Here is a 26,202-nt window from a genome sequence, read left to right as displayed (position 1 = left end):
TTTAACAGCCTTTGCTCTTTTGTGTCGCAACAGCTCTAGATGTCTGTGGATGCTCAAGATGTCGGTCTTACTCTTGACCCTGGGCACTGTGTTATTTATGTTCAGAAGTGTATACCTTTATACACAGTCCAGTAACCACAAACCATGGCTCCCTCACCCTGCTCCGGCTGCCGGGATGCTGAAGCTTCTACCTGAGGAACATGTCAGGAGCCTCTTTGCCTATGATGGAATCTGGTGAGATAACAAGTTATTCCACGTTGGTCTGACCTTTCCTTCCTGTGGCTCACAGTGTCCTGTTGTGCCCACTTTACAGCCAGTGCCCTACCTTCCTGCACCTGTGTTGATTGCGAACGTGATTCCAAACCACGGAACCAGGAAAAGGCTTGGTCTGCAGGACACGGACTCTGTTCCCAGCGAAGTCCCTTACGATTTTGGAGGGCCTGTTTAACCAAACCACAGGAAAGATGCTGCCTTTCTTTCCCTCTGGCTTCCTCTTCTGGTCGGGGTCGCTGAGATGCCACTGACATTCCTATGACTCTCCAATTTAAAGAAGCTTGGGGAATTCCCTGGCTGTCCAGTGGTTAGGACTCTGAGCTTTCACTGCCGGGCCTGGGCTCGATCCCTGGTCGGGGAACTAAGATCGCACAAGCCGCGCAGTGTGGCAGAAGTTTGGTGCAGGAGATGACTCAAGAGAGGGGGCCTTTTTTTGGATTATAAAATTTATTTTTTATTATTTTATTGGAGTCTAGTTGATTTACAATGTTGTGTTAGTTTCAGGTGTACAGCAAAGTGATTCAGTTATATACAGAATATTGTGTAGAGTTCCCTGTGCTATGCAGTAGGTCCTTGTTGGTTATCTATTTTATCTATAGTAGGGTGTCTATGTTAATCCCAAACTCCTAATTTATCCCTTCCCCCCACGTTTCCCCTTTGGTAGCCATACGTTGGTTTTGAGAGAAGGGCCTTCTTGCCCTTTCCCCTTCCTTCCCCTCCCTGTGTCTTTGGGAACAGCCACTGCTGACATTCTAGAGTCTCAACCCAACCCGGACGGTGGCTATGGGAAAGGAGAGTCTGAGGGGAACAACACACTGGGTTAGGCTTCAGGCCCCGCCTTACCCACCAGCCCACCCACCCAATCCGTGACCTTAGTCCTCATCTTGTTCTAGGCTCTTCCCGAAAAACCAGTGCAAATGTGAAGCCTCGGGACATCAGGGAAGCTATAACTTTGAGGACGCCTATGGCCAGAGTGACCTCCCTGCGGTGAAAGTGAGGAGACAGGCTGAATTTGAACACTTTCAGAGGAGGTAATGCAGACTATAAGGGCTCTTGGGCCCTGAGGTGGAAGAGAAGCTCTCCCTACTGTCTCCTGAGGGTGTGGGTCCAGGGAGAGAAGGAAGGCACTCCCGCTCTTGCAGGGTCCCTGGAAGGAACTATTAGGAATAAACCAAGTAAAGAGAATTGGGGAAATAGTCCTTCAATAAAGATTTATAAAACTTGGGAATTCGGGCTTCCCTGGTGGCGCAGTGGTTGAGAGTCCACCTGCAGATGCAGGGGACACGGGTTTGTGCCCCGGTCCAGGAAGATCCCACGTGCCGCGGAGCGGCTGGACCCGTGAGCCATGGCCGCTGAGCCTGCGCGTCTAGAGCCTGTGCTCCGCAACGGGAGAGGCCACAACAGTGAGAGGCCCGCGTACCGGAAAAAAAAAAAAAAAAAGATCAATCTGATCTAGACAACATCTCTCAATGAGCTTACAGTATAATAGAGGGATACAGACTGTGCCCTCCCCCCGGGGTTAAGTGGCCACTCTCCCCACCACATCCTCCCTGCGCCACCATCATCACAGAGCACACGAGCAGTCTGTGGCCCAGGGAGTGTTTTCAGCAAATTGCATGGAACTCAAGAGTTCAATCCCAAGCTCAATGTTATAATAGCAGTCAGAGGGAGGGATGTGGTAGGTTTTCAGAGGGAGAACAGCATCTAGCTCTGAGAATTGAAAAAGGAACTTCAAGAAAAAGGTGACATTCAGAGCTGGCCTGACCTCTGTAACTGAACAGATGAGTTTGTATTCTAGCTTTTGGAGTCTGGCTCTGGGTTCTCACCCTTCCAGGAAAGGGACTTTATTGATCTCTTTGTCCTCAGTTTAGCACTGTGCCGGGCAAGTCAAGAAATGAATGAATAAGAGGCATGGGGTGATGTGTGACTCTGGACAGAGCTCTGGGTGTGATTCACTTCCTGAGGGAAGAGAAGCAGTTTGGAGGATGAAGCTTCAGGCATTAAAAAGGAATGAAGTAGATCCCGCTGCACCTTTAGAAGGTGAAGTAGATCTGCACCTTTCCGCATCAAGGTGCAGAAAGTTTGTAGTGTATTAGTTTGTGTTTTTAGAAGAGGGGTGGACATTTGTGTGTTGCGTGCGTGTGTGGAGGTGTGTTTATGTATGTTGGGGGGGGAGTATGAACAGTGGTGTAAATGTTTAACAATGGGCTTTTGATAGTGGCTTGTAGTGTCTGCCAACTTCTGTGGTTTAATAATCACACTGTGGCTGATTTCAAGCTACAGACAAGACATCACTGAATTCCAGTTATAAAACATCTCCACCATACAGGTACAATAGACGAAAATAACCTCAAGAGCAGAATAATAGGAAAATGTAGTAAAATAATTTGGAAGTGGAGAGTTTTGAGTATTTATTACCTGTGTTCCCATTTTATTTAATTTTAAATGTATATAATTTAATTTTTATTACTGGCTGCGTTTAAAAGCTGGCTTTCAAAGCTCCTGAAAATTCAACAATTGACTCTCCTGCGTCAGTACAACCAGATCTCACGCGCCACTATTATACATGAATATCAATGGCTGTGTGTCCCTTGGCGGCAGGCAAGTGAGTAAACAAGATTTTGCCTTACAAGCCCCTTTCACACAAAGTGTCCAAGCTTTCCAGGGGACAGCGGGCTGGGCCAAGTCATTGAGGCACCTGCTTTCAATGGCTGATACGCTGGCTACCAATTTAGGGGTATCCAAGAGGCCCGGCTCTGGGAAATTTTTCTGCTAGTCAGTCCCCCATGCTCAGGAAAGAAGATCCTGCTTGGGGCTTTCTCCTCACCTCAACCCTTCAAGGGCTCAAGATCCTCACATTTTCCCCTGCGGTCTGAGGGACGCCCCCCACCCCCAGTTGTAATTACACTCTGGATAAACTATACTCAGATGCACAAACTCTTGGGCTTTTTGTCCGTCATCCGAGCACCGGGAGTCTCCTCAGCTGCCGTTTCACAAAAGAGGTACCAGGTCTGCACCAAATGAGCACTCAAGCAACACCAGGAGCCTCAATGATACATTTTTAAGAGCGTTCAATACATCCAGCTCATTCCTTTTAATTGCTATACAACTATGAATATGAATGCAATGAATTCTATTAAGCCATTCCCCTATTGAAAGATATTCAGATTTTTGCAAAATTTTCATTATTACATTTACATAATTTATAATAATATTACATTATACTTACATTCTTTCATTCATTTATTAAGATGTGTATAAGGATGTTCACTTCAGGCAATGTTGAAACAAACCTCCTTATGCGTGTGCTACTGTTGACAACCACAAGTTTCTCCCCTTACCTAGCATCTGAATTACTCAATCATAGGATATGCTTATTTCTGCTTTTAATAAATATGGCCAGATTGCCTTCAAGAGGACCAATATTAATTCACACTTTCATGAAGAGTCGGTAAGTGTAGTACCTTATTTACATACCCTCTACCTGATCAACACTGGCTATCATAAAATTTTAAAGCTTCAAGGAAAAGGTATCATTGTTTTTTGCATTGTTTTTAAAGTTGCATTTCCCTGATTAATATTGCAGCTGAGCGTGTTCCATATATTTATTAGCCATTTGTATTTCCTCTTCTGTTAATTGCCTATTTCTGTACCTTTCCATTTAAAAATTTTGTCCTTTTCATGTTCCTGTAAATACTTCAGGAGTCTAATCTTTCTTCCAGGTAATCTAAATGATTTCCATGGTTAAGCGGATCCCTGAAGCCTACCTAACAACCGTATTACCTTTAGTCCCTCAAACAGTCAAAATATCACTGGATTGTGTTATGCCTTTGACTGAAGGTTGTTACAACAACAAAGCCACCTGGAAATGGTCACTGTGGTTGCTCTAAAAATATTGAGACAACATCCACTCCTAGATAAAGTTTTATATATTTTATTTGTTCAGTGACAAGAAAAGTTTTACCACCGTTCAGGAGTTGGTCTGCTTTGCCCTTTGTCCAGCGTATTGGTTGTCAGTTACTTTGTACCTTGCCTACCAGGAAGTTCAGATGTGTCTTTGGTGTTTACCAACTGCTGCTGGGTTGGCCGATATGGTCTGATTATTTTGTTTCTTCTTTTTTGCTGCTTGTGATTTTGATTTTGAATGTGCTTTGTTGTCATCTGCTTCAATTCCTTTGCGGAATTAGAGGCTGGAGGGAGGGGCAGGAATAAAGGAGGAGAGAAAATGGAGGGCAGATCGGGCCAATCTACTTTCAATTTCTCACCATTGGCAGCACAAAGCTCTGGGTACAAACATCACTTTAAGAACTAACTAGGGACAGGCGTCAAAGCAGCTGCCAATGGTTTTGTTTCTCTGCAGAGAAGGGCTGCCTCGCCCACCGCCCCTGCTGGCTCAGCCCAACCTGCCCTTTGGGTACCCTGTCCACGGGGTGGAAGTGATGCCCCTGCACACAGTTCCCATCCCAGGTAGGTACATCTCCGTTCAGAAAAGACCCGAGCAACTTTCTTATTCCTTCTTAAGCAAAAGGAGGAAGCAGAAGGGAGCAGTCATTCATAGGGTACCTGCTGTGTACCCAGCACAATGAAGCTTGACATGGTTTCATTTAATGAAATGAAACCGTTTCATTAGCCTCACTCTTTCCACCACTGGGAATCGCCCTTAGTAGCTGTGACCTCCCTGGGTATCCGAGATAACATAGAAGAGGACAGAAATCTATGTGCATCGAGGAATCTTGGGACATAATTGGCTTTTTGGTGGCCTCCAGCATCACGGGAGCAGGCAAAGCATGAGCCCATCTCCAGGGAGTGCATATGGCAAAGAATATTTATGCCAGTTAAAACTCCCCTCTACGAGGGAATTTTACACACTCTTTTAGTTCAGCATCACATCCCTGTGAGGTAAATATTATTTTGCCAACTTCACAGAGTTATCTAAGACCACATAAGAAGAATATGTCTGAATTAGAGCTTGAATTGATCATATTATAAGAACAGAGATAGATTCTAAAATAAAATCATTTGGGATGAATTGCTAGTGTTTTTGAATAGTCATTTAAAAAATGATCTGCCACTTTGGATAGTTCTTTTTTTATTGTGGTAAAACATACATAACATAAAATTTACCATTTTAACCATTTTTAAGTGTCTAATTCTGTGGCATTAAGTACAGTCACATTGTTTTGCAACCATCACCAGCAACCACCTCTAGAACTTTTTCATCTTTCCAACTGAAACTCTGCACCCATTTAACAGTAACTCCCTCTTCCCCCCAGTCCCTGGCAACCACCATTCTGTTTTCTGTCTCTATGAATTTGACCATTCCAGGAAACTCATATAAGGATGATTCATTATTTATCTATTGCTTCCTTCCCTTCAGTAACAGAGATACCTGGAAGGGACTGGATTAAGTCACAACGCCCATCCAAAACTGAGGGTGGGCATTGGAGGCTTTAGAACTGCTGGAATTTGAGAAGGGCCATGGGACACCATCTAATAGAGCCCTGGGGAGAGGGGAGTGGTCAGCAAACTCCCTGGATAGGTGACACTTAAAGGGACTCTGGAGGGATGTGTAGGAGTGGACCAGGAAGGTGAGAGCATCAGGGAGTCCTTGGCATCCTCTCAAATGTTGTTTTTTGTCCTTTTTCCTGTGTTCTCCAGGTCTCCAGTTTGATGTCCTGTGTTCTCAGATGCTCCCATCTATGAGGCAAGGGTCCCCTTCCCAGCTCCCTTTTGCACTTGGCATCCTGTCCTTCGCTCACTGCCTGTGCCCTCCTCCCCCCATGGTAGCCGGTTTCAGATTTTGACAGAGTCTCTATCCTGATTAAGTATTAGACGTGAGTCCATGGTGGGGAGAGGGGGAAGGGTGCCTATAGAAGTCATGAATTTTCCAGCCGTGGGGTAGCTGGAGTTCCAGGGAGGACTTCCAGAGGACTGGGCCACCAAGGGTCCTGCTGCCTTCAGCTACAAGGAAGCTGCCGCCACAGCCGGGCTGTGTTGCCCCTGTTCGGGTCAGCGCCAGCAAGGTGGATGCTCTGTGGCCTGCCCTTCTTTCCCATTTAAGATAGCTCCAAATCAAGGTCTATGCAAGTATGTCTAAGGGGTGGGATGTAAATCACATCCAGACCCTAACTGAAAAGGAGTCTGGGAAATACAGTTTTAGTTTTCCTCCTTCTGCGTGCCACACGAGGCTGTAATAGGTGGTGATTGAGCAAAGCTGCTCTGTCCTCCAGAGGGCGCCTCTGGACACCTCCCCCGCAACTACCCTCACCGCCGCTGCCCCCTACACCTTTGTCGCTTTGTCTCTACTCTGTGTTACCTTCTTCATGGCACTTATCATACCTGAATTACTTTATATGTGTCATGATATGCTTATTGCCACTCTTCCTCACTAGACTATAAGCTTCTTGAAGGCAGGGAGTCTGTCTTATTCACTGCTCTTTTCCCAGTGCCTGTAGTTTGGATCTCAGAAAGTATCTCTCGAATGACTAAAGTGTTTTCAGCAGGAATGACATAATCTAGGTTACTTTTCCTAAAGATAACTGGCTGTTGCAAAAGACAAGAAGGCAAGGGAAAGAGTAGCAGTGGGGATGGAGAGAAGCAGATGGCTTCTAGCTACATGTTGAAGGTGGACCGGGCAGGACTCACTCATGGATTGGCTGTAGGCGTTGGGGAAAGAGCAGGACAAGAATGACTTCATTTGGGGACTGGAACAGCTGAGTGGGTGGAGGTGCCATTCACAAGGCAAGGAGAGCCAGGGACGGGGTGGAAAACAGGTTTATCGAGAAAAAAACATAGTTCAGTTTTGAAGATATCAGTTTGAGCTGCTTGTGAAACTTCCTAGCAGAGCAACCAACGAAGCAGCTGGATTTCAGAAAGATAGGAGCTGAAGATGTACTTAAAAAAAAATTATTTATTTACTTTATTTATTTACTTTTGGCTGCATTGGGTCTTCATTGCTGCATGCAGGCTTTCTCTAGTTGCGGCGAGCGGGGGCTACTCTTCATTGCGGTGCGCAGGCATCTCATTGTGGTGGCTTCCCTTGTTGCAGAGCACAGGCTCTAGATGCGCGGGCTTCAGTAGTTATGGCGCGTGGGCTCAGTAGTTGTGGCTCACAGGCTCTAGAGCACAGGCTCAGTAGTTGCGGCGCACAGGCTTAGTTGCTCCACAGCATGTGGGATCTTCCAGACCAGGGATCGAATCCTTGTCCCCTGAATTGGCAGGCGTATTCTTTTTTTTTTTTTTTTTTTTTTTTTTGTGGTACGTGGGCCTCTCACTGTTGTGGCTTCTCCTGTTGCAGAGCAGAGGCTCCGGACGCACAGGCTCAAAGGCCATGGCTCACTGGCCTAGCCACTCCGCGGCATGTGGGATCTTCCCAGACCGGGGCACGAACCTGTGTCCCCTGCATCGGCAGGCGGACTCTCAACCACTGCGGGGCAGGCGTATTCTTAACCACTGCACCAGCAGGGAAGTCCCTGAAGATGTACATTTTTAAACCATCAGCATATGAATAGTATTTAAAGCTGCTGCCTCCTCTAGTGAGAAGGTGTAGATTAAGAAGGGAAGAGGATGCAGAACCAAACCCTGAAAAACTCTCTTTGGAGGTCAGATAGACAAGGAGTCGGCAAACGGAATTCAAAAGGAGCAGCCATGGGGCTTCCCTGGTGGCGCAGTGGTTAAGAATCTGCCTGCCAATGCAGGGGGCACAGGTTCAATCCCTGGTCTGGGAAGATCCCATATGCCGTGGAGCAACTAAGCCCGTGTGGCACAACTACTGAGCCCATGTGCCGCAACTACTGAAGCCTGCATGCCTAGAGCTCGTGCTCAGCAACAAAAGAAGCCACTGAAATGAGAAATGAGAAGCCTGCACGCTGCAATGAAGAGTAGCTCCCTCTTGCCACAACTAGAGAAAGCCCGTGCGCAGCAACGAAGACCCAACGCAGCCATAAATAAATAAATTTTAATAAATAAATAAATGAGAGAGAGAGAGAGAGAGAGAGGGAGGGAGAGAGAGGGAGAGAGAGAGGGAGAGATAGATAGATAGATATATGAGCAGCCAGGGTAGGAAAGGGTAGGAAGAAATCTTTAAGAATGGTATCCTGCAAGGCAAGAGTTAAGAATGCTTCAGAAATGGCCCTTGAACACACCAGGTCCTAGGACTTGATTCTTCTTTACTGGGGCTGGGGCAGCAACCGCAGAGCCAGACCCTAGGTTTCAGGGGCACCCGTGATCATTCTCCTCTCGTGTTTATGCACTCTGCTCCCTGCTGGCCATTCTGGGTATATGCTGTTCTTTGCATTTCGTCTTTCTATCTCATCCACCCTAGGTCACCCTGACAGCTTCTCTGGGGACACTGAACACCCTCGCTGACATCCCAGACAGTGTGGTACAGGACAGAGGCCAGAAGCAGCTGAACATTTCGACCAGTAACCGGAAGCTTTTGAATTTCATACTCCAGCACGTGACATACACAAGCACAGAGTATCAGCGCTGCAGGGTGGATGTAGGTGAGAGGCTGTCCTTGGATGCTTAGGGACCTGTCCAAAATGCTTAGGGACCCAGAAAAACACCATCAGGCCCTCAAAGTCTTCCTCCTCCAGGAAGCCTGCCTCTCTAGCTCCTGTTTCTAACTCTAAACACCTAATTTCCCAATTACTGTACCCAGTGCTATCCCCCACGTTGCCATTGACCACATAGAGTGACCCAAAGGAAAGGACAGGCAAAATGCCTGCTCGACTCTCCATGAAGACAGATCATTCATGCTGTGTCCCTAGAAACCATCCAGTTCTGTTTCTCATTCTCGGTAGCAAGCAAACCTGAAGATGTTGGCTGCAGTAGATGGGGGGCAGTCAATGCATCAGTATCTTGTCCTGGGCACTAACAGGAAAGAGGGATGTGGGGGACTAGAAGCCCCCAGGTCAGTGGCTTTGTCTTCCTCCTCCCATCCCAGTCCCCGTTCCCATCCCCAGAATTCCTGGGAGAACAGCTCCTGCCACCGGCAGGGCAGCCCCAGTTTCTTTCTGGTTGAATTCAAGGCACCCGTTCCCATTTTGAGCAGCTACACAGGATGCATTCCCAGGACACCAACAGAAAAAATGAAGTGTGGGACAGATTTCCCATGAGCACAAACTAGAGGCAAAGTTCTCTTCACCTTCAGATTTTCAAACATTTTTTATCACAAAATGACCCTGTGAGGTATAAAATGGGGTAGGTAGTATTATCTTGGTTTTGTAGATGGAGAAGGAGGTGAAGTGATTTACCCAAGGAATTTCAGATAACAAGGCAAAGTCAAATTTAATCCATCCCTCTGATTCCAAGCCCACTTTACCCAACAGATTCTTACGGGGAGGAAATGTGAGTTTTGGAGGTGATCAGCAGGTTGCCCCAGGGATGCGCAGCAGGTTATGAGCCACACTGCCATAGACTATGCGGTCCTCAGTCTCATTCCACCAGTCCACTCCCGCATCCCGTCGGCTTCCCGGGCAGCGGGGGGAGTGACCCAGACACAGTGCACCCAACCTGACCTTATTTCTCTCTCCAGTGAGTCTGGAGTCCAAGTCCTCAGTGGCCAAGTTTCCAGTGACCATCCGCCTTCCTGTTATGCCCAAGTTATATGATCCTGGACCAGGTAAGACCCTTGTCTCTGGGGCTTCATGGTGGGTCCTATAGAATATTGGTGAGATTCAGAAGGGATCCCATCTGAGATGGAGGAGAAGAATAATTATAAAGATAGAGTGGTTCTAGAGCAGGAATATGTACATCAATGGAATCAAATTAGAAATCTAGAAATAGACTTGCTGATAGTTTACCATGTGATAAAGGTAGCTTTTCAAATTAAAGGGAGAAAAGATGGATTATTCAAGAAATCATTGCAGGATAACTGTGTAACTATGTGGAAAAGAACAAGTTGAATCTATCTCACAGCTCATACCAAGATAAACTCCAAATAGGCAAATATCTATTTTCTTTGAAGTACTAGAAAAAAACATGGAGTTTAAAAATAACTTTGGAGGGACTTCCCTGGCAGTCCAGTGGTTAGGACTCCGTGTTTCCACTGCAGGGAGCATGAGTTCAATCCCTGGTCCGGGAACTAAGATCCCGCATGCCGTGTGGCACAGCCAAATAAATAAATAAAACTTTGGCATATAAGGCTTTTCTAAAAATGACACAAAACCCACAGGCCATAAGGAAAAGACTAAAAACATAAAATACATAACAATTTTTAATATTTTTATGACAGAAACTTACCATATGCAAAGTCAAATGACAAAGGACGAATTGGGAAAAAGTATCTTCAACACACATTAAAGTCAAAGGTCTAATTTTACTTAAGAGCACTTGTGAATCAATAAGAAAAGAACATGAATAAGAAAAGAACAATAAGAAAAGAATAAGCCAATTCACAAAAAGTTAAATTCAAGAATACTTTTAGCCATTAAAATATATGCTCAATTTCATGCTAAGAAAAGTGCAAATGAAAACTACATTCATATTGTGTTGGAAGAGTGGGGAAACATAAACTGCGAGTGTTTATGATCGCAGTGTGAATGATCACGGGTGCCCCTGAAACCTAGGGTCTGGCTCTGCGGTTCCCTGACCAGGGATGGAACCCGCACCCCCTGCAGTGGAAGTGCAGATTCTTAACCACTGCACCGCCAGGGAAGTCCTGTCAGCATTTTAAACGTATATGTGCTTTGGTCCAGCCGCTTATCATGTGGCTTCTAGAAATTATCCTAAGATGCTTACATCTGTGTGAAATGACATTTGTTTGAAGGTATTTATTGCAGCATTGTTTGCAATGCCAAAAACCTTAAAAGTGGGAGGCACTGGTTAAATCAAGTGTGGTCCATCGGTATAATGAAATGCCACGCAGTGCCATTCAGAAGGACGGAGGAGGAAAACAGGAGCAAGAAGGTTTTTATTCTGATACAAAATGCTTTCCAAGATGTACAGAAAAGAGTAAAGAGTAAGCTACCTTTTCTGTAAAAAGAAGGGGGGAAAGAAGACATAACTGCTTGATTACAGAAAAATAAACAAGAAATTAGTAATACTGGTAAACTCCTGGGAAGAAACCAAGTAGTTGGGAACAGGGATGGGAAGAAGTATTTTCATGGTATAACTTTCAATACATTTAGAATTTTGAACAGTTGACATTTTTTTTACTGTATTACCTATATATTCAAAATGTAATCTATTCAAATAGATTCTTTTCAAAATATAAATTGTTATTTTAAAGTAATAGTATTAAATATCTATGGAGAGGGATTTCAAGTATGGGCTTAACATCATAACTATCTCAAAAATAAAAGAAATAAGTACAAGGAGTTCACAAAAAACCCTTTCTGGCTTCAGATTTGTTTTAAAGATAAAGTGTTACCAATAAAATGGAAATCACCACAATGTTCTTCCCCTCCCTTCTTCCAGCAGTCATGATCTTTCTTTTCCCTGTTTTTGTACATTTTAATATGTAGATTTCTATTCTTACACATGTGTATACACACACACACACACAGCATATACAGTGTGGTACAATGCATTTTTGAACTTCTCATAAAAGTTACATTGTATGGCATGAAGTTCTAGTTTCTGACCTTTTGTCAATCCATGGCTTGTCTTTTGATTTTGCTTCGGGGTCTTTTGTTATTAAAAGCTTTATCCTTTAATAAAATTGATTCGTTGTTTTCTACCTTTTGCTTTTTGTGCCTTATTCAAGAAATTCTTCCCTACGTTGGAGCCATAAAGATACTCTCCTATTTTTTTCAAAAGTTGCACATGTTTGGTTCTTACATTTAGATACTTACGTGTGGCATGTGAAGAGGACCTAATTTTTTGTGTATGGAGAGCCTGTTGTCCCACCACCACAGACCTAGTGGTGCAGCCGCCTACTGCTCGTACAGCCGGCCCCTCACACACCCGCTTTCATGCATGCAGGGGTCTGAACCTTTTTTAGGTCACATCGATCTATTTATCCTTGGGCTCATTCCACAACATTTCCATACACTTTATAACAGGCTTTGTATCTAGTAGGGATAAATTCTGTACTTCAGGATGACTGTATTTCATTTAGCAAAATTTTCTCAGCCCTTCTTGGTCTTTTACTTTTTCATTAGCGTTTTGGCATCAGCTCATCAAGATCCTCCAAAATCCCTTGAGATTTTGATGAGAATTTCATAGAATTTGTAGCTTAATTAGAGATGAATTGACAGTTTTATGAAGTTGAATATTCCCAACCATGAATCTGGTATACCTCTCCATGTTATAATCTCCATGTCATAGTCTCTTCATAGGTTCTTCAATAATTTATTTTCTAGTTTTATTTGTAGAGGAATGGCACACTTCATTGGATTTAGTCTTAGGTACTTTATATTTCTTATTGCTTTTATAAATTGGATCTTTTTCTTCTACATTTTAATTGGTTGCCGTTGGTATATAGGACATTAGTGATTTTTGAATGTTGAACTTACACAAGCAGCATCGTTCTTGCACTCATATTAGTGATTGTTTTTAACACGGAGTCTCTTGAACAAATAATAATTTTTGTCTCTTCTTTTCCAGTTCTTATCATTTGTTTAGTTTTCTTGTCTTACTGCATTTTGCTAAAATCTCCGGTACAGTGTTGAATGATAGCAGTGGTAGCAGGCACTTTTGCTTGTTCCTGAGTTTAAGAACATTCGAATGCTCTACCGTTCATGTTTGCTGGGTAGGAGTGTGGTAGATGTGTCAGGGTAAGAAAGTTTCCTTCTTTCCTTCTATTTCTGATGTGGACCATTTTTTTAAAGTCTTTATTGAATTTGTTACAATATTGCTTCTGTTTTATGTTTTGTTTTTTTGACTGCGAGGCATGTGGGGTCTTAGCTCCTCGACTAGGGATTGAACCTGCACCCCTTGCATTGGAAGGCGAAGTCTTAACCTCTGGACCACCAGGGAAGTCCCTTTCCTTCTATTACTGCTGCTAAGAATTTTTCTATTTCTACTTTCTATTTCCTTGCAGAGAGTTTTTATATGAATGAGTATTGAATTTTATCAGATAAATTGTCTGTACCCATTGAAATAATTTTTCTCCTTTAATTGGGTTTATGTAGTGACTTACATTATTGATTTTCTGCTGTTGAAATTGTTCCTGTATTTCTGGAATAAACCCATCTTGATTGCAATGTATTAGTTGATTAAATGCTGAATTAAATTTGATACAATTTTATATAGGATTCTTGCACCTGTATTCAAAACTGAGACTATTTTTTCCTGTAATGTCCTTGCCCAGTTTTGTTATCAATATTATACAAGTCTCGTAAGACAAGTTGGATAGCTTTCCTTTTTTCATTGTTTGCTGAAGTGAATTGTAATAAAATAGGAATAATACACCTCTTGGAGTTTTATTACAACTTATCTGATCCTTATGTCTTTTTTTTTTTGGTCCAAGTTTTGGGGAAGGTGGTTAAGGATGGGAATGTGGATGGGAAGGAGTGAGAGAAAGGGAAGAAATTTAAAACTATCAGTTCTGTTTCTTTAATGGTTGTTGATCTGTATGTACATTGAGTCCATTTTTTAAATGTTTCTGTAAAGTTGTCTTAAATTTGATGTAAATTGCCTCTTTTTTTTTTTGTCATAGAGCTGTTCATAGCATTCTCTTATGTTTGTTAAAAAATTTTAAATATCTGAAGTCAGGTCTCTTTTGGTTCTTTACATTTATCTTCAGTAATTTTAAGTTGGTTTCATATCTAAATATTCTCGTTTCATTTATGCCTGTTTTTGTTCCATATTTTCTTTTTCATATAGGTGATTCTGTGATTTGTCACTTTAAAGATTTTAAACATTCTCATTTTAAATCCTTTTCAGCTTCCTCTATTATTTTGTCTATCTAGAGTGGTAGATACACACTGTGCAGGGTAGATTTGCTGGCTGTAGTTTTCTTTGAGTGTCTTGGAATTTTTGCTGGTGGCTCATCTTGAGTAGGAGGCTTTTGCTTGTTGTTTCGTTTTCTCCTCTCTCCTTCTTTCTCCCTCTTTTCGCTCTCTCTCTCTCCTGATTTGTTCCCATCTCACAGCTTTACAATTGCTTCTATTCCCAGTAGCCCAAGATTCCTAGTCCATCATTTCATACTGGAGTGTTGGGGTCCTTGTCCCCTAGTGATATTGGCATCACTGAAGAGCCAGTTGCTGGGCCTGAGGGTGGCTTGGCACAGGGCTTGGCTGTGATGTGGTGTCATCTCTGCACCCAGAGTTGTGTACAGGGATGATGGATGTTTGGGGTTCCTTGCCCAGCAGGTAGTATGTGGTGAGAGATGGAGGGAGTGCAGCCTGGCTTAAGTCCATGGCTTCTAGCAAAAAGCCTGGCTGTGGACCCACATACCTTATGAGACACTTTTATTCCATTAAAACACTCAGACTCGGCCTCCCAGCCTCCTCTGCTGTTCTGACCTCAGATTGCTGCAAGCCCAGCTCCAGCTCTGCTCACAGCTGTTGATATCTGTTCTTGGAAGAAATGTTGTCTATTTTTGAGCACAGCTATGTCTGCATTTTCCTTTATCATTGCTATGTGTTTGGAACAATATGGGATTTCAAAGCAAAATTCTATACCACCAACTTGGCTGGGAGTCCCCTACGTTGACCACCTCCTATGGTAATTCAGGCCTCTGATTCTCTCTTTACTATAACAAAAGAACCAAACTTATCATGTGGCCTGAGAAGAGAAAAGGTAGGTGAGGATTCATTTGCCATGCTCTTGAACATGATTTACTTGACACTTTCTGTTACTGAGCCCTTTCCGATTCTTGGGCAACAGCAATACCATAGAAATGAATATCGCTTCTGCAAGACTCTTAGGCACACAGAGCTTTTTATTAAAAGAGATAGTTTGTGCACAAGAGAGAAGGCAGGAGACAAGCCTCTCGGACAGCCTCATCCACCAGAGGGCAGACAGCAGAAGCAAGAAGAACTACAATCCTGTAGCCTGTGGAATGAAAACCACATTCACAGAAAGATAGACAAAATGAAAAGGCAGAGGACTAAGTACCAGATGAAGGAACAAGATAAAACACCAGAAAAACAACTAAATGAAGTGGAGATAGGCAACCTTCCAGAAAAAGAATTCAGAATAATGATAGTGAAGATGATCCAGGGCCTTGGAAAAAGAATGGTGGCAAAGATTGAGAAGATGCAAGAAATGTTTAACAAGCACCTAGAAGAATTAAAGAGCAAACAAACAGAGATGAACAATACAATAACTGAAATGAAAAATACACTAGAAGGAGTCAATAGCAGGATAACAGAGGCAGAAGAACGGACACATGACCTGGAAGACAGAATGGTGGAATTCACTGCTGCAGAACAGAATAAAGAAAAAAGAATGAAAAGAAATGAAGACAGCCTAAGAGACCTCTGGGACAACACTAAATGCAACAACATTCTCATTATAGGGGACCCAGAAGGAGAAGAGAGAGAGAAAGGACCCGAGAAAATATTTGAAGAGATTATAGTCGAAAACTTCCCTAACATGGAAAAGGAAATAGCCACCCAAGTCCAGGAAGCGCAGAGAGTCCCATACAGGATAAACCCAAGGAGAAACATGCTGAGACACATAGTAATCAAATTGACAAAAATTAAAGACAAAGAAAAATTATTGAAAGCAGCAAGGGAAAAATGACAAATAACATATAAGGGAACTCCCATAAGGTTAACATCTGATTCTCAGCAGAAACTCTATAAGCCAGAAGGGAGTGGTATGATACATTTAAAGTGATGAAAGGGAAGAACCTACAACCAAGATTACTCTACCCGGCAAGGATCTCATTCAGATTCGACAGAGAAATCAAAAGCTTTACAGACATGCAAAAGCTAAGAGAATTCAGCACCACCAAACCAGCTCTACAACAAATGCTAAAGGAACTTCTCTAAGTGGGAAACACAAGAGAAGAAAAGGACCTACAAAAACAAGCCCATAACAATTACGAAAATGGTCATAGGAACATACATATCGATAATTACCTTAAATATGAATGGCTTAAATGCTCCAAGCAAAAGACACAGGCTCACTGAATGGATACAAACACAAGACCCATATATATGCTGTCTACAAGAGACCCACCTCAGACCTAGGGACACATGCAGACTGAAAGTGAGGGGATGGAAAAAGATATTCCATGCAAATGGAAATCAAAAGAAAGCTGGAGTAGCAATACTCCTATCAGATAAAATAGACTTTAAAATAAAGAATGTTACAAGAGACAAGGAAGGACACTACATAATGATCAAGGGATCGATCCAAGAAGATGATGTAACAATTATAAATATATATGCACGCAACATAGGCTCACCTCAATACATAAGGCAACTGCTAATGGCTATAAAAGAGGAAATCGACAGTTACACAATAATAGTGGGGAACTTTAACACCTCACTTACACCAACGGACAGATCATCCAAACAGAAAATTAATAAGGAAACACAAGTTTTAAATGACATAACAGACCAGATAGATTTAATTGATATTTATAAGACATTCCATCCAAAAACAGCAGATTACACTTTCTTCTCAAGTGCTCACGGAACATCCTCCAGGATAGATCACATCTTGGGTCACAAATGAAGCCTCAGTAAACTTAAGAAAATTGAAATCATATCAAGCATCTTTTCTGACCACAACGCTATGAGATTAGAAATCAATTACAGAGAAAAAACATAAAAAAAAAAACCACACACATGGAGGCTAAACAATATGTTACTAAATAACCAAGAGATCACTGAAGAAATCAAAGAGGAAATCAAAAAATACCTACAGACAAATGACAACAAAAACATGACGATCCAAAACCTATGGGATGAAGCAAAAGCAGTTCTAAGAGGGAAGTTTATAGCAATACAAGCCTACCTCAGGAAACAAGAAAAATCTCAAATAAACAATCTAACCTTACACCTAAAGCAACTAGAGAAAGAAGAACAAACAAAATGCAAGTTAGTAGAAGGAAAGAAATCATAAAGATCAGAGCAGAAATAAATGAAATACAAACAAAGAAGACAATAGCAAAGATCAATAAAACTAAAAGCTGGTTCTTTGAGAAGATAAACCAAATTGGTAAACCATTAGCCAGACTCATCAAGAAAAAGAGGGAGAGGACTCAAATCAATAAAATTAGAAATGAAAAAGGAGAAGTTACAACAGACACTGCAGAAATACAAAGCATCCTCAGAGACTACAACAAGCAACTGTATGCCAATAAAATGGACAACCTGGAAGAAATGGACAAATTCTTAGAAAGGTATAACCTTCCAAGACCGAACCAGGAAGAAATGGAAAATATGAATAGACCAATCACAAGTAATGAAATTGAAACTGTGATTAAAAATCTTCCAACAAACAAAAGACCAGGACCAGATGGCTTCACAGGTGAATTCTATCAAACATTTAGAGAAGAGCTAATACCCATCCTTCTCAAGCTCTTCCAAAAAATTGCAGAGGAAGGAACACTCCCAAACTCATTCTATGAGGCCACCATCACCCTGATACCAAAACCAGACAAAGATACTACAAAAAAAGAAAATTACAGACCAATATCACTGATGAATATAGATGCAAAAATCCTCAACAAAATACTAGCAAACAGAATCCAACAACACATTAAAAGGATCATACACCATGATCAAGTGGGATTTATCCCAGGGATGCAAGGATTCTTCAATATATGCAAATCAATCAATGTGATACACCATATTAACAAATTGAAGAAGAAAAACCATATGATCATCTCAATAGATGCAGAACAAGCTTTTGACAAAATTCAACACCCAGTTGTGATAAAAACTCTCCAGAAAGTGGGCATAGAGGGAACCTACCTCTACATAATAAAAGCCATATAAAACAAACCCACAGCAAACATCATTCTCAATGGTGAAAAACTGAAAGCATTTCCTCTAAAATCAGGAACAAGACAAGGATGTCCACTCTCACCACTATTATTCAACATAATTTTTGAAGTCCTAGCCATGGCAATCAGAGAAGAAAAAGAAATAAAAGGAATTCAAGGTGGAAAAGAAGAAGTAAAACTGTCACTGTTTGCAGACGACATGATACTATACACAGAGAATCCTAAAGATGCCACCAGAAAACTACTAGAGCTAATCAATGAATTTGGTAAAGTTGCAGGATACAAAATTAATGCACAGAAATCTCTTGCATTCCTATACACTAATGATGAAAAATCTGAAAGAGAAATTAAGGAAACACTCCCTTTTACCATTGCAACAAAAAGAATAAAATACCTAGGAATAAACCTACCTATGGAGACAAAAGACCTGTATGCAGAAAACTATAAGATACTGATGAGAGAAATTAAAGGTGATACAAACAGATGAAAAGATATACCATGTTCTTGGATTGGGAGAATCAGTATTGTGAAAATGACTATACTACCCAAAGCAATCAACAGATTCAATGCAATCCCTGTCAAATTACCAATGGCATTTTTTACAGAACTAGAACAAAAAATCTTAAAATTTGTACGGAGACATAAAAGGCCCCGAATAGCCAAAGTGGTCTTGAGGGAAAAAAATGGAGCTGGAGGAATCAGACTCCCTGACTTCAGACTATACTACAAAGCTACAGTAATCAAGATAATATGGTACTGGCACAAAAACAGAAATATATATCAATGGAACAGGATAGAAAGCCCAGAGACAAACCCACACACCTATGGTCAACTAATCTATGACAAAGGAGGCAAGGATATACAATGGAAAAGACAGTCTCTTCAATAAGTGGTGCTGGGAAAACTGGACAGCTACATGTAAAAGAATGAAATTAGAACCCTCCCTAACACCATACACAGAAATAAACTCAAAATGCATTAGAGACCTAAATGTAATACTGGACACTATAAAACTCTTAGAGGCAAACATAGGAAGAACACTCTTTGACATAAATCACAGCAAGATCTTTTTTGACTCACCTCCTAGAGTAATGGAAATAAAAACAAAAATAAACAAATGGGACCGAATGAAACTTAAAAGCTTTTGCACAGCAAAGGAAACCATAAACAAGAGGAAAAGACAACCCTCAGAATGGGAGAAAATATTTGCAAAATGAATCAACAGACAAAGGATTAATCTCCAAAATATATAAATAAATCATGCAGCTCAATATTAAAAAAACAACCCAATCCAAAAATGGGCAGAAGACCTGAATAGACGTTTCTCCAAAGAAGACATACAGATGACCAAGAAGCACATGAAAAGCTGCTCAACATCACTAATTATTGGAGGAATGCAAATCAAAACCACAATGAGGTATCACCTCACACCAGTTAGAATGGGCATCATCAAAAAATCTACAAACAGCAAATGCTGGAGAGGGTGTGGAGAAAAGGGAACCCTCTTGCACTGTTGGTGGGAATGTAAATTGATACAGCCACTATGGAGAACAGTATGGAGGTTCCTTAAAAAACTAAAAATAGAACTACCATACAACCCAGTAATCCCACTACTGGGCATATACCCTGAGAAAACCATAATTCAAAAAGAGTCATGTACCACAATGTTCATTGCAGCTCTATTTACAATAGCGAGGACATGAAAGCAACCTAAGTGTCCATCGACAGACGAATAGATAAAGAAGATGTGGTACATATATACAATGGAATATTACTCAGCCATAAAAAGGAACGAAATTGGGTCATTTGTAGAGATGTGGATGGGTCTAGAGACTGTCATACAGAGTGAAGTAAGTCAGAAAGAGAAAAACAGATATCGTATATTAATGCATATATGTGGAACCTAGAAGAATGGTACAGATGAATCAGTTTGCAGGACAGAAATAGAGACACAGATGTAGAGAACGAATGTAGGGACACCAAGTGGCGGGGGGGTGGTGGTGGTGGGATGAATGGGGAGATTGGGTTTGACGTGTATACACTAATACGTATAAAATGGATAACTAATAAGAACCTTCTGTATAAAAAATAAAATAAAATACAAAAATTTTTTAAAAGAGAGAGAGAGAGAAGGCGGGAAAAAAGTGCCAACTCCTCGAGTAGAAGGGGAGACTTGCTTTTATAACAAAAGGGAGGTTTGTCTCATGAGCACGGATAATTTCCAGAAATCATCCAACTTCTTTGATCAGCGGCAGGTGGTTCCATGGTGGCTGTCCTGAATAGGGAGCCCTTCTGTGAGGGGGAAGAAGTGCATGAGAATGTTCTGTAAGCAAGCCCACGAGCAGATTAGGTGAAAATTTACAGTTGAGCTTCTTGTCTTGTGGCAACTAGGTATACTCTTAGTGGCACAGAGATAAAGTTACTCTTTTATTCCTGTGAGTCTGGTTTTTTTCCTCTGGGACTCGGGGCCCCAGGGCCTTTGTTCTTTAGTTTGCAAGGCTTGTTTACCCAAGACTGGTCTTTTTCCAAAATGGCTGTACTCTTGTCTCCCTGTCTCATTTCGACTCACTCCCACAGACCCAGGAGAAGCTGGGTAATGCTGCAGCATGTACTGAAAAGGGTTTATAGAATGATTTCTGATTTCTGTCATTCTGAAAAGTGGCTCTGCAGTTGGGTTCTGTTGCATTCACCCACAAACAATAGGTGAGGGTGTAGCTTTCAGCATGCGTTAACTTCAGCTGACCCCACCTCACCAGACGACCCACGTGCCCCCAGAATGATGCAAGTCAGGACAGTGAGGCTTCCTGAAGACAGAGCTCTGACATCTACCCTTTCTTGCTCAGAGAGGAAGCTCAGAGACCTGGTGACCATTGCCACCAAAACTTTCCTCCGTCCCCACAAGCTCATGACCATGCTCCAAAGCATTCGTGTGTATTACCCAGATTTGACCGTGATCGTGGCTGATGACAGCAAGGAGCCCCTGAAAATTAATGACAGCCACGTGGAGTACTACACCATGCCTTATGGGAAGGTATGTCCCTCCCCGATGGGGAGACACCTGGATCCTGGGACAAGAGGGCCCACAGTCAGGTTCTGCCCTGAATGGGGCTGCTTCAGTGGCCCTCCCAAGGCAGCAGGGTCCTGGCATGGGAGGGGAGTCCCCTTGCTGATTCCAAATCCACAGAGAAATCAGGCCACTCTCCCTTTTCTGCATTAACAGGGTAGTTAATCTGCCTCTCCTCACACTTGGTGTGGAAATTGATTGAGGGCCTTCTAAGTGACTTGAGGTGTCTGACAGTCTAAGGTTTCCTGACATGCAGGTCCAACAGCAGAGAAACCTCTCATCCCTATAATTCCCCCCTCGCTGGAGCGTCTCTCTCCCCCATGCACCATCTTTCAAGCACACACAGGAGGAAGTGGATAGTGGATATTATACGTACCAGAGTGTCCCCCCCTCCAACAGCTTCCAGGCTGCATGAGGGGAAAGGGCGGGAGAGCCACAGAGACTCTCTCGGGTGAAAGGGGACTTCCATCGGTCCATATTAGCCACAGGGCCAAGGAAGGACTTTCCGCCTTTGTCTCAGTCTTTGATCCAGAGAGCCCCTGTCCCTCTCCCAGTGTCTCTGAGACATGGACTCCCTTCAACCCAGAGGTTCTCAGCCAGTGTTTGTGGTGCAGCCTGCTTGTTGGGAACTGAGAAAGCTCCCAGGTGACGCTGATATGTAGCAGGGCAGGCAACCACCATCTAACCTCACTCTACTCACAGGGTTGGTTTGCTGGTAGGAACCTGGCCATATCTCAGGTCACCACCAAATACGTTCTCTGGGTGGACGATGACTTTCTCTTCAACGACAAGACCAAGATTGAGGTGCTGGTGGATGTCCTAGAGAAGACGGAACTGGACGTGGTAAGGGAGAGTTGCTGGTTCTACCCCATTGCAATCTGACAAGTGAGAGGGGAAGGGGAGGAGAAAGGAAGAGAGGAAAGTATGCGAAAGAAGAGGAGGGAAAGAGAGAAGGGAGGGCGGAAGGGGCGGGGGAGGGCCCGGTGCAGGAGGTGATGCAACACAGCTCTGGGGTTGAGACCATCACATGGGAATCAGACCCACGAGTTCTGCTTCTGCCTCTGTTCTTACTTTTCTTTGAGCAAATTACACCAACACCCACGCCTAAAACTCACCGTTGTTCTGTTTTTAAAATGGTGTGTTTATTACTTCTACCTTCCTCATCCCTGGAGTGGCCGGAGAAAGTGAGCGGGGCTCTGGTGCTGTCACACACCATTACAAAAATGAAAATGGCACAAGGCTATAAAAGACTATGTGGCCTTAAGGACATTAAAAAAATAACTAAAACATCAAAAGTCAAGTCACATATAGAAAAGAGAAGAAAAAGGTGACAATAATTAATAATGCTGCATTGTATTCTTGAAATTTTCAGAGATTACTAGGTAGAGGTGATGGATTTGTTAATTAGCTTGAGTGGTGATCTTTTCACAACGTATACATATATCAAAACATCAAGCTGTACACCTTAAATATATACAATTTTAATATGTCAAAGATATCTCAATAAAGCTGTTGAAAAGAAAGAAAATGTATAAGAAGTAGCACAGTGACCACAGTTACTTCATACTCCAGGTGGACAGTCCCCAAAGCATCTGACTTGACTAAGATGTCTCTAGAGACCCAATCACAATAGCGTAAATGACATAGAAGGTGCAGTTCCCACCCGTGTAAGAATGCAAGCTGGCACTCGACTCTCCTTCCAGGGTCATCCTGGACCAGCTTCCTTCCCCATTGTTTGTCCATCTTCGTGGTCCTCAGCTGCATGGTCGGAAGAAATGGGGAGAGGGGAAGTGAAGGACAAGAAGTCCTCTTTTAAGATTGAGATCTTTATAAAAGCTGCAGACATCTGTTCTGGATCACATCCTTTCAGCCAGGACTTAGACACATGGTCAGACCTTGCAAGGGAAGTGGGAAAATTTCATCTTTATTGGGTTAATTGACTAGACTTTAATTTAGTCCAGTTAAAACTCAAGAGGTTCATTTACTAAGGGGGGAGGGAAAGAACAGGTGATGGCAGACAATCAGACTTCTGTGCCACCCTGGGTGATTATGATGGTTCAGGAATAGATATAATTGCTTGTCCTGTTTTGCTCGGGCTCCAACAGCTAGATGCACACATCTCCCACGAGTGCAGGGACGGGCAGCACAGAGAGGTGAGCCGGGAGCAGAGAACGGAACGAAGGCAGCTTGAGACAAACTACTGACTGCAGGAAGTCCACACAGGGACCCCTGCACGAGCAGACTGCCTCTTGCTTGCACCTAAACACCACTCCTTGTACTGGAAGGGAGTGAGTCACCTTCTGGAAAGAGTGAGCCTGCTGGAGGGTAAACGGAGCAGAGTTGTCTGCCCTTTGGACTTGGTGTAAGTGTAGTGTGAAGGGTAGATAAAGGGTGTGATTCTTGTCATAACTGAGGTTCAGTCCAGGAAGGCTTCTTGACAGCGGCTACATGGATATTGAGTCTATGCTCTAATGTGGATTTCTCTGCCCACCGGCTAGGTAGGCGGCAGTGTGCTTGGAAACGTGTTCCAGTTTAAGCTGTTCCTGGAGCACAGTGAGAATGGGGACTGTCTTCACCGGCGGTCAGGATCTTTCTGGCCCCTGGACGGCTTCCCCAGCTGCGTGGTGACGAGTGGTGTTGTCAACTTCTTCCTGGCCCACACCGAGCGGCTCCAAAGAGTGGGCTTCGACCCCCGCCTGCAGCGAGTGGCTCATTCAGGTGGGGAGGCTGGAAGAGTGAGGAAGGGAGCTGTGCTGTGGACAGATCTCAGAAGCCTGTTTTTTCCCAAGGAGGGAGGGCCGTGTGCCACTGCTCAGGGGAGCTTGTCCTTTCTCCCCAAAATGGGGAGCTCACCCTTTCTCCCTAAAATGGAGAGCTCGTGGTCTCTCTCTTTTTTTTTAGAATATTTATTTATTTACTTGGCTGCACTGGGTCTTCGTTGCGGCACACCGGATCTTCATTGCCATGTGCAGGATCTTTGTTGCAGCATGCAGGGTCTTTAGTTGTGGCACGCGAACTCTTAGTTGTGGCATGTGGGATCTAGTTCCCTGGCCAGGGATTGAACCCAGGCCCCCTGCATTGGGAACTCAGAGTCTTAGCCACTGGACCACCAGGGAAGTCCCTCATGGTCTCTCTTGCCTCCCACCACCCTCTCTGCCTTCTTGTCTCCCCCAGGCTGTTCTGCTTCTCCAGACGCCCTTCCCCTTCCTTTGCCTACAGCTCTGGTCCCTCCCTCTTTTCCCACCTGGCTGCTGCTGCTTCTTTTCCAGACATCCTCTCCTATGAAACTGCAGCTGGTGACCTTCCCCTCTCATTCCTCTCAGTCCTGGAGTCCACAGTTCCGTCCAGTTGGAAGCCAATCTGTGTCTCTCTACCCATATCATTGTCTGTCCTTCCAACTCAGTAGCCTGGGCAGGTGGCTTCACAGGGGCGGGAGTTCCCCAGGGGTATAAACTGTGTCCCATCCCCCTGACTCTCCTCCCAGACCTGCAGTATGGCCCTGGGTCTCTGGCGGAAGCTCACATTTCCTTCTCGCACTTTCCCTCTCTTGGCAGAGTTCTTTATTGATGGGCTCGGAAGCCTGCTTGTGGGGTCCTGCTCAAATGTGATTGTAGGTCACCAGCCCCGTTCTCCAGTGGCGGACCCAGAGCTGGCAGCCCTGGAGAAGAGCTACAACGTATACCGGACCAACACCAAAGCTCAGATCCAGTTCAAGTTGGCTCTCCACTACTTCAAGAACCATCTCCAATGTGCCACGTAAAGGTTGTCCGGGCACTGGAAAAACGCTATGCTGACCGGTTGCAGGTATCTAAAACAGAGGAACTGGTGGATGGGCTATCAAAATTTGAACTCTAGATAAGACTGACAGGGCAGATGGGTCTGGCTCAGGTACTGGAAATATTAATCAAAAGCTGAGGGTCATTAGAAATGGACCAATCACTGATCAGGGCAATGGAGACTGTATTCATTATTGTTTGTATGATGTCTTACCATTTATGAAACATTTGTACATATAGTATCTCACATTATCTCATTTCATCTCACACGAAAGAGTATATGATGGGTTGGTATCCTCAGTCAAAAAGATGGCTGCTGGGTCCTTGAGGGTTATTTGGCGGAAATTATATCACAGATCATCTCCAGCATCATTGCCATCCACTGATTTCTTTTGGTCCTACCTTGTGGACTCAAATAATGTGAATAACCCAGGGTCCTTGCCTGGAGAAGGTGGAAGCCTGGTTCAGTTCAGTCCACTAGTGGAATCGGATCAGAGGATGAGAGGCAGACCAGGCAGGCGAGGAGGGAGTCAGCTCACCTGGAGCCCGGCACACGGATGGGACGCGGGCAGTTGAAGGGATGAGATCACTGGGGTAGAGTCCACTCACTGCTGGAATAAAGGTTTCCCTGGCATCAGACTCCCTGTCATAAAGACAGATTCCATAATTCCTGGGATTGAACTTGGACCCTGTGCTGAGGAGCCATGATAAACAGCGTAAGTGCAGTGGCCAGGCCACTAGATTCCAGGGCCTTGAGATCAGTTGCTGACCACTCAGGACCCATGTCATCTGCAGAGTGGAACCATCATGATGAGGCAGGCTCTCTCGGTTATCTTGGGAGTCAGGAGATTCTCCCAGTGTTGCACTGGCTCTGCCTTTTGGTTTCTACTCTTTCCTACTGAAGACGGCCGAGGGTAGTTCAGGATCTCTGAAAATGTGTCTGTGAGATATTAATAAAACTTCATGAAAAATGTTTTGGTGGTCAAATAATTTTGAAAAATACTGCATGCTCTGTCTCCCTCTTGGACAGTCGCAATTCACATTAGTATATTCAAGGTTCTGAGAAGTCCTGCTGTAAAGAAATTGGCTTAACTTCAGTTTAGCGTTTCTCAGATACAAATACAGACTGGCAGTCATTGTTTATTCTCCCAAACAGGAATAAAGTACATACCTCATTCCATTGTGTATGTCATAAACATAGTTATAAAGTTTTTCTAACTTCAGCACGCATG

At 43.4% G+C, this 26,202-nt stretch overlaps 1 protein-coding gene across 1 annotated transcript; it reads left to right on the top strand.

Annotated features, from left to right (window-relative positions):
• B4GALNT2 (beta-1,4-N-acetyl-galactosaminyltransferase 2 (SID blood group)) lies at positions 1–26,134 on the top strand. The gene is given in 13 exon segments (XM_089901122.1): positions 1–234; positions 1,167–1,304; positions 4,634–4,754; positions 5,785–5,791; positions 5,961–5,977; positions 8,597–8,777; positions 9,545–9,616; positions 9,619–9,678; positions 9,812–9,898; positions 20,974–21,161; positions 21,897–22,037; positions 23,693–23,912; positions 24,749–26,134. Coding segments are annotated over 13 exon segments (1,623 nt in total). The 5' UTR covers positions 1–49; the 3' UTR covers positions 24,955–26,134.
• The last annotated feature ends 68 nt before the right edge of the window (positions 26,135–26,202 follow it).

The sequence above is a fragment of the Delphinapterus leucas genome, chromosome 19 (assembly GCF_059928025.1).
Source record: "Delphinapterus leucas isolate spDelLeu-1000000601 "Yukka" chromosome 19, BTC_Dleu_Yukka2, whole genome shotgun sequence".
Classification (NCBI taxonomy): domain Eukaryota; kingdom Metazoa; phylum Chordata; class Mammalia; order Artiodactyla; family Monodontidae; genus Delphinapterus; species Delphinapterus leucas.
The sequence above is the reverse complement of the archived record's forward strand: the minus strand, read 5'-3'. Positions and strand labels throughout refer to the sequence as shown.